Consider the following 13,797-nt stretch of genomic DNA (forward strand, 5'->3'; position numbering starts at 1 on the left):
ATAGTACAGTTCAGTTTGGCACAGTACGGTGCAGTCTGGAACGGTAAAGCCCTCGGTCAGGGTTGTGTTTGGACTGAGAACAGTACTTATACTTGGTAGGCACGGTGTGTGCTGTGCCGTATGGCCACGTACATATGAATGAACAATGACGTTGAATGTGAACAACAGACAACAACACAAGGGACAACAATGAAGGACGTCCAGCAGCAATTCTTTTCTGCTCGGTTTGTGGTTGTTTGTCTCAACTAGACATGAAACTTTGTATGAGAATAGACACTGATGCTTTTCTGTCACCCAATCAGCTGACTGTCGTGGGTCTAGCTCCACCCGTACCATACCACTATTCTGGTAGCACAAAAGAACGGTACCGAAAAATGGAACGTCAGTCATTGTGGTACTATTCCTAATGGAAAAATATGTACCGTCCCAAGCTGTTACACTCCTTTATTTTGTTTGTTGTGTACAGGACTGCTGGCAAATATGGCCATTCATGCACTCATTACAGTGGCTGGTATAATTTAAACTTTTAACTTTATAGCTACTTCACCATGATTGATTTTCACAGGAAGGTGTTAAAACCTGCTGTGGGGTCACTGTATGTGTTCCTTTAAGTCTTCTTCAGAAATCTCCAGCCTCCCACAGGTTTTCTCTTCAAAAAGTCCATGTGCAAAGCGGAAGAGAAGTTTGCCCTCTCCTTCTCCTCTTTCAATAAAAAAGTATTCATAAAATGTGTACATTTTCACTTTGTCCAATTTTTTGACTTATCAAAGAACTGCATATTCTGTTCAGAGAGTGCGGTTTAAAAACATGAGGCTGACCTGAACTGAATCTGTTTCCAATGATAATTACAAAAATCCTTCTTTAAAAATGGGTTATGTGCCTTCCACTCTAATAATACATAAAATGAAAATTATTTTCAGGTATACTTGAATGATTTTGTGCGGCAGTCAGGTTATGTATGATACCTATGCCATTAGCAGATTCTGTCCTGTGATGTCTTGTCATGTTTTCAGCTTCAGTTCATGTGGTTCATGTTTGTGGTTCAAAGATCGTCTGATCCCTGTTTACACACCACGACACACAGGGAACACTTTGCAGTTCTTACTCATTAAAGTCCAGATACAAGTCACTCGTTCTGAATGTGAATAAATCCAATCAGAGCTTCATCTTTTTTTTCAGAGCAGCTTGATGCAGATGCTCCTGTACAGAATGTTGTGGTATTGATTAAAGACGGACAGAACTCAGGGGAGATTAACGACAATAAAATATGAGAAAAGTGAAAATACCTGCAATACATGTGTAAAAGAAAACACAGTTTTGTAATGTTAAAATATTTATCAGATCATTATGATACTTTAGCTTTAACAATTGATGTGGGATCTCACTGAGCCGCATGAGAGTGACTACCATGCTGTAGTGTTTACAAGTGTTATAACAAACTTAAAGATCACCTGGCTGTATTGAGGCTTCTTCCGGTCTCTGTAGGAAAACAGAAAACAAAATCACTCGTCAGCAAGCTTAAAAGTAGACAGATAAGGAAAAAAAGATTTGGCAAACAGTTAAAAGTTTGTATTTCAAAGTGCAATATGTGTGTGTGTGTATATAATGTGTGTCCAGGTATTACTAATGTTGTGGGGACCTAAACCTGTTTACACAGTCACATTATGGGGACTTGTCTTCCTTGTGGGGACAAAAAGTAAGTCCCCATAACGTAAATGACTACATTTTAAGGTGAAGATATGTTTTAAGGTTAGGGTCAGGTTAGGATTAGGCCAGTAGTAATTGTGGTTAAGGTTAGAGTAATTCTCCAGGAATTGAATGTAAGTCAACGCAATGTCCCCTCAAGTCATGAATGTCCAACACACGCGTGTGTGTGTGTGTGTGTGTGTGTGTGTGTGTGGTAATCCGAGTTACTAGGTCACAATAACAATCGACAAACATGTTGTGAACACAGGCAGGCACACACACACACACACACACACACACGCACACATGTCTTTCCATTGTTGTGAGCCTGTTTTTATGCACTAAATGGTAACATCTGTAAGAGTTAAAAGTGAAGTCACATGACTGAAATGTCACACCAACTTTTACATTTCATTACTTGACTTGAGGCAAGAAATAGAAGGGATTGCTAAAATTGTAGAATGTAAAGCCCTTTATTCTCTAAACAAGACCTATTTACAAAAAAGATATTGTGTTGAGAAAAACCTGGAATTATAGTGACTGAAAATATAACATGTTTACTGACATTATAAATCAAGAAGTATAGGATGTCCCCGATGACCATTCAAGAGAATTCAGGTTTCAATTTCAAGGCTTCCAATGTTCATTTTTATAAACAGTCCATGAAAGAAATGTTTTGAGTATCCCAGTCATTTGAAATGCTTATGTTTTGTGATAACAGCTCTCTGACACACGTGTTTTAGATGGGACAGATGATCTGAGCCCGTTTCTCACCAGGGGCGACCAACTGTTACTAAAAATAACTCTGGAAGTCTATGGGAAAATGAGTTCTCTTTCTCACTTGATTTATAACATCTGTGAATATTTTCCTGATGAATTAATAGATTCAGGTCTCAGGTCTTCAAGTCAACAGCATATGGTGTCTTGTAAATCATGTTCCCATTCAGAGGAAAATAGATGATAAAGCATGGCACAAATGAGTGTATACCAGTGTGTGACTTACAACACCACACAAGTTCATTCTGAAACCATTTTCATTTAGTTTATGCTTTTAGAAAAAAAGTAGAAAAAAAAACACAGATCAAAACACTAACACTAACAAACAATCGGGTGGCAAAAAGTGGCAGGAACAAGTGTCGCTTCAAAAGAAACTGCCCACTATTTCAGTAAAGGGGTAGATTTGACTGTTTGGACTGTTAAAGGTGAACAATGAATAAAGAGAAGCAACTTGTTCCTGTTTACACTGAGCCAGAGAGAGTAACATAGAAATTGCATGGAAACATTAAGTTCCAAATGACACCAAACACCTCCACAGGATCTGCCCTGTGAACAAAAAGAAAGAAATGCAGCTCGAGGAGAAAATACATGAAACATTTCAAAGAAAGCTGGGTAAAATGTCACTGATCAAAGGTTTAAACACACACACGTAGACTATCAGGTCTTATCCTCTGATTGGCTGTGACATGTGAGACCTTTAGCAGACACTCCCACTGACAGGTGAAGCAGCACAAGATCAGGATCACAGTTCTCTGGGCAGCTTTTTCGGGACACGCACGACTAGTACCAGGACATGTACAGGAATAAAGTCTAACATGATGACGGAACAGTGTGTGAGCCATCAGACGTCTCAGGACGATGCCTGGAAGTGTAACAGAGGAGCCTCAAAGCAGGAGGAGAGGGATTATCAGTAAGTGTCTGATGCAAACAAACAAACAGAAGATTATAACAGATTATAGTCATAAACAGATCATAGTCGTAAAGTCCAGGTTGAGGTGGTATAATCTCTGTTAGTTTTAAAACAGGCAAACGCTGAGCTCGGATCACTTCTCACAAATTAGATCAATAGTTTTAAAGGGTTAAAGGGATAGTCAGGTTTTTTGAAGTGTGATTTTCTGTTATGGGCTTTGATGGAGTGAGTAATTCACAAAGCAATACACACTCTGTTTTTCTGTTAGAGAAGGCTGTCTAATGGTGAGATACAGCTGGGAGTATATTGCTCAATTTTAATATTTCAGCTTTTTCATCAAGCAAATCCGTTGTTTTTGTGTTTGTGGGAGCAATGCTTTCAGTCAGAGCTAACGCCGCACACACGTGTCACACACACACACTTCACATAAACTCTATGTCTTAGACGGTGATTGGGAGAAACAAGCAAACTGAAGACATACACTTTCATTTCTGCCAACACTGTGAATCAACCTTATAACAGCTTATCAAAGCAAACATTAACCCTATTAATGTGTATCATGTTGAGCAATAGTGACAGTAATCACAACAGGAAAGACAGACATATTTATTATTATTTAACGTTATTTAAAGACAATGTTTCCATTTCAGAGTCTGACTTTCTATACTTGAGCTTTTTACTGTATTCATTTTGAATCATTTATATTTATATTGCTTATATTCTATTTTATTGTTTTTTGCAGCATTAACTTTTAGATACAGCAATCTTGAGTTTAGTGTACTAATAATATATTGAATATATTGTATTTGTCCACTAGAGAAGAAGGATGGAGCGTGGCATTCTCATAAACACATGACCCCATTTGAATTCACCATGACACATCACTGGTCCTAATCTTTCACTTCAAATGTGTCACACATGCTTGTTTTTTTCTGCCATTTTTAATCAGCTATGACATTGGCACTCAGGATTTTTTTTTTTTTTTTAATCTGTAGCTGCAGGGGCTTTTGTCCTCGAAAAAAACAACAAGCGCACATTGCTGATCAATCTAATATGTCAGTAAACGGAAACAGTTCCTCCTGTGCGGCTCAAGTTCACTATATTATGTGTCAGAATTCATTTTATTCATCCCTTTGATTTAATCCCATACAGTATGATCCATCATGTGTAAACAAGAGTAATTGTCTTTGGAGGTGAGATTAGATTAACAAGTGTCTATTAGCGCTGCTGCTCGAGAAAAGCTCAAGGTAACTGACACACACTGAACACAGAATCTTTGTTTGGATCTAAAGATCTGAATGAACACAGATTTATAGCACATTACAAGTCAAAAACACTGAGGACATTTGCATTTGCTGACTGTTGTTTTCTGTAGCTCAGATATAGAGAACATGGCTGAGGAGCATCAGAGGAATGGTAGGACGATCAGTGAGCCTCAGCAGGCTGCTGATCACGAACTCTACAGCAGGAAGAAACCAGCGTTAGTCAGGTAAACAACAGAAAATGAACGCTCATACTGGGCAGCTTCCTGTGAAAAACACCAAAGTAAAAACAGAAACCCCAAGACTGCATAAAGGTGGTATTGCTCCACTGTTTGTGTGAACAAGCCGGCTGAAGGGCATGGATTTCCGTTTTCAGTCCTGGCCAATCCATGAGCCAGGATTTCTCCTGCCTCTTTTTTCTTCCTCGTCTTCCTGTTTTAATCAAACCAAATGGTGGTGAAATATTTCTGCATTTCCCACCCGAACAAACCGAGTCCCCAAGACTATCCTAGTTTGAGTGTACCCTCAATTAACATTGTGTCTGCTGGTATGTGTAACAATCATGAGTGAAACCAGGTAAAACTGCATGGTTGCTGGTTGTGTGTCATCTTGTGTTGCAGCTTTAGGTTTATTCAGCTCAGTTTTACTGTTAATTAATGAATATGCTTGAATGTGTGTCCAGAGGGCAGTGCACAGTCATCATGTATCTGATATACTGGATATAATGTTGGCCTAGCTGCATAACAAACTAACTCATCTGCTTCTGTATCGATTTCACTGCAGGTCAAAGACCTTTGACCACTCTATGCTGACTCAGGTGCAGACAGACCCAGACACCAAGACAGACCGGAAGAAGCCTCAATACAGCCAGGTGAGCTTTCAGTTGGGGAAACTCTGAAACTCTGAAACACACTCTGTAAACACTACAGCATGGTGGTCACTCTCATGCAGCTCAGTGAGAGCCCACATCAATTCTGCTGACTGAGCATTTTCCAACATTCTAATCTACATGATGACAATCACTAAAAATGACAGACAGATTCACATTGAGTGTGTGGGCCAAACTACACAACTCATAATGCATTGATTGATAAAATAGACAAAACCAGAGGTTCTCAATTTTTCTTCATCAACAATACCTGGAAATATTTAAGGCAAAAAAGAAGGTATAGGCTTATATTCTGATAAAGTTTGGAAACATCTCATGGATCTCCTCATGTGTCACACAGTAGATGTCCAATTTGAGACACTGGTCAAGTCAATTTAAGCTTTCTCTAAAGACAGTTGTCCCAGTGCCAGCTCTACTCGGCACAACTGTCAATACTGGTATTGATGTTGCATTATTATCAAGTATAGGACAATAAAGAATCTAGAGTTTTGAAGCATACATAAGTCTTGTTCTAACATTGCTGCCTGTGTTAATTACTCTCACTGTCACTGTCCTGTTATGAAGGGATCATGTTCAGAATGATGTTATATTTACAAGCACAATATGATTGAAACAGTTTGAACATTTACTGTCTTTCTACTGTATTGTTATACGTTTTATACTTTAGACAATACTGTGTCAGTGAATTACAAACATGCAACACACTCACACTGTATCCTAACCAGAGAGTGTGTGTGTGTGTGTGTGTGTGCGTATATGTTGTGTTTCAGCTTTCTAAGAGCAACTGTCAGTACCATAAAATATTTAAGGAGATCAGCAAAGAGGAACAGCTGAGGCAGAGTAAGTCTTTCATGATCTGAACCAGGTTTTAGTTAATAGCTGTGTCCAAATCCTTCAGTATATGGGTGGGACAGAAAGGCCAACCTATATAGCAGTGTTTTGGTTATTACATTGTTCATATATATATATATATGGTTAAATATAGATATATATGTGTGTATATATACACTGAGTGAATTTAGTAGTAGTAGTTTGACAATGGTTTGATTGCTTTCAATGGTTTGAATGTAACTGACTTCTATTTATTTAGAAAGTTACTTCAACAAAATTATAAAACCTTGTAAATAAAGCTGATTGTTTTAATATTGTGTCATGTTTTTTTTATTCCTTTTTTTTCTTACCTGAAGTGTTTTGCAGATTTCCCTCAGTAACATGCTGATTTCTACCTGTTGATCAGGTTACACCAGTGCTCTGCAGAAAGACATCCTCTACCAGGGACGAATGTTTGTCTCCGACCACTGGATCTGTTTCCACTCTAAGGTGTTTGGTAAAGACACAAAGGTAAACTGGGATGGAGTTTACTATCATTAAAGAGGATTGTTGTCATGAAAGATAATATAAGAAGAATAAGATGAACTTTTATGTCCTTTATCCCACTTTAATCAAATCAATTGTAGATTTGTATTTGTGTATATAAAGGCAAAGTTACTGGGACTTCACCGTGATAAACTGTCTGTATATTGGACAGAGTGTCATATACTGTATATAGTGAGACTGGTGTTGGTTTGTGAATATCGAATATCTATTGGTGATTTTTGATGTTCTTATTCTGCCTGTGGTCTTTGTGAAGAGAAACAATGTAGCATTACTGTGTTCTTCAACTGAAAAGAGACTCCGTCAAGCAGAAGGATCAGACCTGTGTGTGTATGAAGTGGCAGCACAGGGGTTAGTGGAGGCAACAAGTACTTATCCTATATCAAACTGCTGAATGGAGAAACACAGAGTCCTCTTAATCAGTATTGTGTGAACTAATTTCACAATGATATGAATGTATTTAAAAGTTACACGTTTTAAATAATGAACATTTTAACCAGTGAAGCTTCACGCACACACACACACACACACACACACACACACACACACACAATGAGTGATTCAGTAGCTGTTCTACTGGTGTATTTCCATCTCAGATCGCCATCCCAGTGATGGCTGTCACTCAGATCAAGAAGACCAAAACTGCCATCCTGGTGCCAAACGCTCTGGTGATTGCCACGGCAAATGACAGGGTGAGAAAGCAGAGGCATTGTTTCATCTTCACATGGTTGTTTTCAAATAACATCTAGGTGGATTCTTAAATGATGTTTTCTGTTGCAGTATGTGTTTGTGTCACTGCTGTCCAGAGACAACACCTACAAGTTCCTGATGTCCATCTGTCTTCATCTGGAGGTAAGACAGGACAGACCCCCCCTATTATACTGCTTCTGGTCTTCTCTATACTTCTCAGAACATCAGCAAACATGGCATCTGTGGGACTCTTTCTTTTTACATTACATGTCATTTAGCAGACGCTTTTATCCAAAGCGACTTACAATGGAATTGAGTACAATCAGCCAGGGGTGGAGTCAAACTTGCGACCATTGCGACCATGATGTCTTTCACACACAGGGTACCAGTCTTAACCACTGAGCCACTCCACCCCCTTTCTTGGCATAAATCATAATGCTGCTCACGGATTTTCCCTTCTTTCCTTCACTGAGCTTCATCAACTTATTCCAATATCTTCATGGTGTGGCTGATCAACTTAATACCTCTGTAATTGCAACATCACCCTTGTTCTTGAAAATCTGCACCACTACTTCTTCTCCACTCCTCAGACACTTTCCTGTCCTCCAAGTTTGTGTTAAACAATCTGGTCAAAAGTCCACTGGTTTTTCTGTTAGACATCTCCATACCTCCACAGGTATGTCATCTGGACCAACTGCCTTTCCACTCTTCATCTCCATCATCTCCTTCTTCTGACCTCACTTCCTCATTACTAATCCTCTGCACAGGATAAGTCTGTCTCGCCTCCATCTGTCCTCCTCTCCCTCTCATTTTCCTCATTCATCAGCTCCTTCCATCTTTTCAACACACTGCTCACTTAATAGAACATTTCCGTCTTTGTCATTAGTAACTCTAACCTGCTGCACATCATTTCCAGTTGTGTCTCTCTGTCTAGCCAATAGATACAAGTCCTTCCCTCCTTCCTTAGTGTCCAGCCTCTCATACAGCTCATTACAAGCCTTTTCCTTTGACTTTGCCACACACCAAGACTTCTAGTAGTACTCCTGCCTATTTTCTCCATCTCCCAGGCTTGAATGTCTTCGACCACTAAGTTTCCTTGTCTTGTTTGCTCCGTCCAGAGGAAACACCAAACACCTTCTTGGCTGTATCCTTCCCCACTTTAGCTGCACTTTCCCAGTCATCGGGTAACTCCTCACTACCTCACAGAGCTTGTCTCAACTCCCTCCTGATCTCTGCACCTCATTCCACATTTATCTCTTCAACCCTATACCTACCTAGCACTTCCTCATCACCTGTAAGTGTAAGTGTACATACTACTGTATATGCAGGAGAGGAGTCCATGCAGCAGTCCCATCCCCTCCTCAGCAGAGAGCAGCTTCAGAGGTCAGAGGACACCACTATCACCTCGCTTTCCTCTGGTGAGTCAAACACTTACACGTCATTCTTTAATGTTTCCCAATGTTTACTATTTATTACCTTCACTTTATTTAGTATCTGTGCTGCTGTAAACTGCAATTATCTTATCTTTGTATCTGTGTGTGTGTGTGTGTGTGTGTGCGTGTGCGTGCGCGTGCGTGCGTGTGTATGTGTGTGTAGAGTTTTCCAGGTGACTTTACTGACCTGGATGGAGCAGTGAGGCAGAGGAGGCAGGAGATGGAGGAGGAGAGCAGCAGCTCCGATTCTCAAACCCCCGACTACGACAAGATAGCAGGTCTGGTTGTGTTCACATCAAACACGCTTACTTTAATAAATAAATAACTCACACACACTGCTCATCACTGAAGGAATGAATGTTGTAGTCTTGTCAGCTGAAAAAATATAAATCCCAACCATTCAATCAACCCTCTCACTGAAATGATTATGCATTACATGTGTGAGGGTAACAGGATATGTATCTTATTAGCCACACAGTAAATGTATTTTATCCATATGTGTTCCAGTTATGCTCCACTAAACCTGCGGTGTGCAACTTTTGATTCTTGCTGTTATTATTCTTCTTCTGTTGCTGCATCCTTCATCTGAAAACTGGCTCTGTCAAGCAATACTACCAGAGCTGAGTGAGGGACAGTTTGTTTGTATACAGTGGCAGTGCAGTGGTGGGCATGGAAATATGTTTATTTATTTAATGATTGATTAGGTGAAGGAAAACTCAGCAGGATAAAAATGTGCTAAGCTTGTCCTGTTCACACTGCTGTAGAATTCCCTGTTCCTCCGTTCCTGGATGTGCTAGATCACGCAGACAGTTCAGTACCTCCTGAACATCTGGACAGTCAGCACGTGGTGAAGAGCCACCGTCAGAAGCAGCAGAGCTCGGACAACAAGCAGCATGAGACACAAGCTTCTGGTAACATGACTCCTGTGTCTTTTTGTAGTTGTTTTCTTTGTGTCTTTGTTGCTGTTTGAGTTGTTTTATATCTTCATATTTATTTCTTCTGTTTCAGGATCGGATGTGACGAATGACAGCAGGACTCTCAAACCTGTTTCTCTCAACACTCTGCTGTTTGTTTACATGTTTCTGTAGGTTTACTGCCATTCATTTATTCATTCAGCCACACTGATCACCTGTTTTTATTATTTACTACGTGTGTATGTGTGTTTTCAGAGTGTGTGTCCTTGTCCTGTCTTCCTGTTACCTGGCCTTTAAGATCGTCGCGTTGGAGCAGACACTGTCGACACTCAGTGCTATGACAGAGTTCAGTCACCCCAGAGAGTGAGTCAATCGTGGTCACACTTTGTAACGTAATGAATGAAAGACATTCTAACATTATTGACGTTGCTGTGGAATAATATATGTATGGTGCTACACTATCCCTGCTGAAATGTCCTTCATTATCACTTATTTGCTGTTCATTTCATTGTTCCGTTGTTTTGTTAATGTACTTAAACATGTCATTATATTTAAGGATATATGCTCACTGTGGTGTTTTCTTTTTTCTTCCAGAAACAACTTTTTGCGAGGGAGTGCTGACTTGAACACTGAGTTTTTCTCTGAATTGTTGACCATCAACCTGATTAAACTAGAGAAGGTGAGTCACTTGGTTTAATATGGTGTTCCAGGTAAAATGTAATTGGGCGGGGCTTATGATTTATATAGCGGCCAGTCATTTTTAGCGCCAGTTCATTTATTGCATTCTGTGTCTGTAGAGACACATTTCCACATGCGCACACAAGTCCAGGGTTTCATTAATACTCAAAGGGTCTGCATCAGTCTCATATTTCATTACAGTAGCAGCCAGTGGGTACTGTCAAATACTGTGGGTACTGTCAAATACTGTGGGTATTGTCAAATGAGTTCACACGATGCAGATAATTCTATAAGCTCCACACGACTCTCTGCGTTTCTCAGTACACGAGCGCTCAATTGTTCTCATGTCGTCTGCCAACAGTTCTACGCTGCACACAAAGCCAAGACAGACAGACAGCAGTACATTTAACAGGGTTACTGGCAAGCAAATAAGTTGGAGTCACATTTACACAATACTAATATATCAAAATATTGATCAAATATAAAAAAAAAACATTTATAAAATATTAATCTTAAAGGGTAATACAATACAGAATCCTCTCTTATAAAGCTCAATATTGCGTATTGGACCTAAGGATGTTCTGGCTTTCACAATATGCCTTTAAACCTGCAGAAACGCTTCAGCAGTCCAGAGTTTCCAAAGTGAAACCAGACACTGCTGTTAATCAAACATTTATAGTCAGCGATCTGCTCACACAGAGGTGACAGCATTAGCTGTAAGAAGAGTTCGCGGTAACACTTTAGATTAGGGAACACATATTCACCATTAACTAGGTGCTTACTAACATTCATATAAGTAGCATACCAGACCTTTATTAGTAATTATTAAGCACATATTAACACCTTAATCAGGAAAAAATCTTAATTCATGTCATAATACAGGTAGAATAAGGTTATGTAGAATAAGGTGCTAATACGTGCTTAATAATTACTAATAAATGGCTAGTGTGCTATTTATGCATGTTAGTGAGCACCTAGTTAATAGTGAATATGTGTTCCCTAATCTAAAGTGTTACCGAGTTCGCCTCTAACCCACCACTGAATGACATTTCACACCAACACACACAACTACAGCAGCTGACAGATACTGTTATTCTGTTAGATATTATATTCATCATCATCACTTTATTTTCATCAATTTCCTCATCAGATTTTCTCATCAGTGACTCACTGTTTCTGTTCCTGCAGGTGCAGAGGAATCTGCAGAGACTGTTGGAAGAAGTATAAAGATCTTTAAATATTCTGTACATATATACAGTGCCCTCCTATAGTATTGGAACAGTGAGGCCAATTCTTTTATTTTTGCCATAGACTGAAAACATTTGGGTTTGACATCAAAAGATGAATATGAGACCATAGACGCCCGGTGCGGGCACTAGTCCGGGCACATCCGGTTGCGTACATTCAACCGCAGAAGAAGAAGAAGAACTCCGAGATGCAGAGCATGCAGAGCATGAGAGATGCAGAGCATCCACCGTGCCAGAGGGGGAGCTGTGTATCTGAGCGCTGACCTATCTATTACGTCACTTCCAGGTACCTGGCCAATCACAGGACAGTAGGAAAGCTCTCGTTGGCTGGCCAATCACAGCAATTGTTTGGTCTGAAACAGCGCGGCTGACGAGAGCGTCAGCGAGGAGATATTTTGATCGGCTCGTTTGCAGCGATTAGGAGGTTTTTAATCATGAAAACAAGTTAATATATGTAAGTAGACCTCCATAACTAACATATATGTGTGATACAAGCATTATATGTCGCCTTTAATATTTAGTTTCAATAACTGCATCAAGCCAGTGACCCACTGACATCACCAAACGTTTGCATTCTTCTGCTGTGATGCTCTTCCTGGCTTTCACCACAGCCTCTTTCAGTTGTTTGTTTTGGGGGTTTAGTCCATTCAGTCTCCTCTTCAGCAGGTAAAATGGGTGCTCTATAGGGTTTTAGTGTGGAGATTGACTTGGCAAGTCTAAAAACTTCCACTTCTTGCCCCTGATGAACTCCTTTATGTGTTTGGGGTTGTTAACTTGCTGCATGATGAAGGATCTCCCAATCAGTTTGGTTGCATTTTTCTTTAAATTGGCAGATGAAGATTAATGAGCCAATCCCAGAAGAAGCCATGCAAGACCAAGCCACGAGTTTACGATTATGAGCTTGTATGTTTGGGATCATGAGCAGATCATTTCTTTTCTCCAAGCCTTAGCCTTTCCATCACTTTGGTAAAAGTCTCTCAGTCTATTAAACTTTGGCCCAACATATTTGAGGCTTGTCTCTGTACTTTTTGACAAATTCCAGCCTGGCCTTCCCTTTCTTTTAGCTAATGAGTGGTTTACATCTTCTTGCCTCTGTAGGTTTGTTCATGAAGTGTGCTGCGAACAGTAGATTGTGATACCTTCGCTCTTGCTCTGGAGGTTGTTGCTGATGTTACTAGTTGTTTTAGGGTCTTTCTTTACAGCTCTCACAATGTTTCTTTCATCAACTGCTGATGTTTTCCTTGGTCTACCTGTTCGACGTCTGTTGCTTAGTGCACCAGTGGTTTCTTTCTTCTTCAGTAAGTAATTGAAATGTACATCTATGGTCTCATATTCATCTTTTGATTTCAAACTCAAATGTTTTCAGTCTTTGGCAAAAATAAAGGAATTGGCCTCACTTTTCCAATACTATAGGAGGGCACTGTAGTATTATTGTTGAAGTTACAAACTATCAACTCTGATGTGCTTTGGATTATATCCTGTTTTGGGCTTGAAAAGTAAACACACAAAGAAGAGCAGTGAGATGTATCTCTGCTTTATGCTGGTGGAAAGTTATTAATTATTATTATTAAATTACTGACTGTTACAATGACATCCATCCATCTTCTACCACTTTATCCTCCACATGAGGGCGCGCTGTGCCCAAGTATCACTGTGATTCTGTAAATATTAAATAAATAAATAAATAAATAAATTTAGATGATGGAATTTTTTTTGTTTTGTCAGAGAATACAGTTCTTTGTCAATAAAGTTGTATTTTTGCTCTAATATTTTTCTGCATTATTCCTATTTTCCATTCACTTATGTAATTTTGCATATTTGGCCATGTTTTAAGTGCATTTTCATTCATCTTCTACCATTTTATCCTCCACATCCCAGCTGGCGCCAAACCCAGCTGAATCAGGCAAAAGGCGGGGTACACCATGGGTGTCAGTCCA

At 39.6% G+C, this 13,797-nt stretch overlaps 1 protein-coding gene across 1 annotated transcript; it reads left to right on the forward strand.

Moving 5' to 3' along the window:
- Positions 1-3,206: 3,206 nt before the first annotated feature.
- LOC131464648 (GRAM domain-containing protein 2B) lies at positions 3,207-11,958 on the forward strand. The gene is made up of 14 exons (XM_058637257.1): positions 3,207-3,373; positions 4,749-4,862; positions 5,419-5,506; positions 6,295-6,364; positions 6,762-6,865; positions 7,495-7,590; positions 7,679-7,750; positions 8,917-9,006; positions 9,185-9,299; positions 9,786-9,932; positions 10,030-10,105; positions 10,191-10,298; positions 10,530-10,614; positions 11,802-11,958. The coding sequence occupies exons 1-14, from the start codon at positions 3,279-3,281 to the stop codon at positions 11,838-11,840; spliced, it is 1,299 nt and encodes a 432-aa protein (XP_058493240.1). The 5' UTR covers positions 3,207-3,278; the 3' UTR covers positions 11,841-11,958.
- Positions 11,959-13,797: the final 1,839 nt, after the last annotated feature.

Source organism: Solea solea, chromosome 8 (assembly GCF_958295425.1).
Source record: "Solea solea chromosome 8, fSolSol10.1, whole genome shotgun sequence".
In the NCBI taxonomy this organism is placed as follows: Eukaryota; Metazoa; Chordata; class Actinopteri; order Pleuronectiformes; family Soleidae; genus Solea; species Solea solea.

Bases quoted from the DNA above. Each gene is read 5' to 3' on its own strand.
- LOC131464648 (XM_058637257.1), top strand. From the start codon at position 3,279: ATGATGACGGAACAGTGTGTGAGCCATCAGACGTCTCAGGACGATGCC. The intron at 5,507-6,294 runs GTGAGCTTTCAG...GTTGTGTTTCAG, and splicing joins AGAAGCCTCAATACAGCCAG to CTTTCTAAGAGCAACTGTCA. The intron at 6,365-6,761 runs GTAAGTCTTTCA...CCTGTTGATCAG, and splicing joins AGAGGAACAGCTGAGGCAGA to GTTACACCAGTGCTCTGCAG.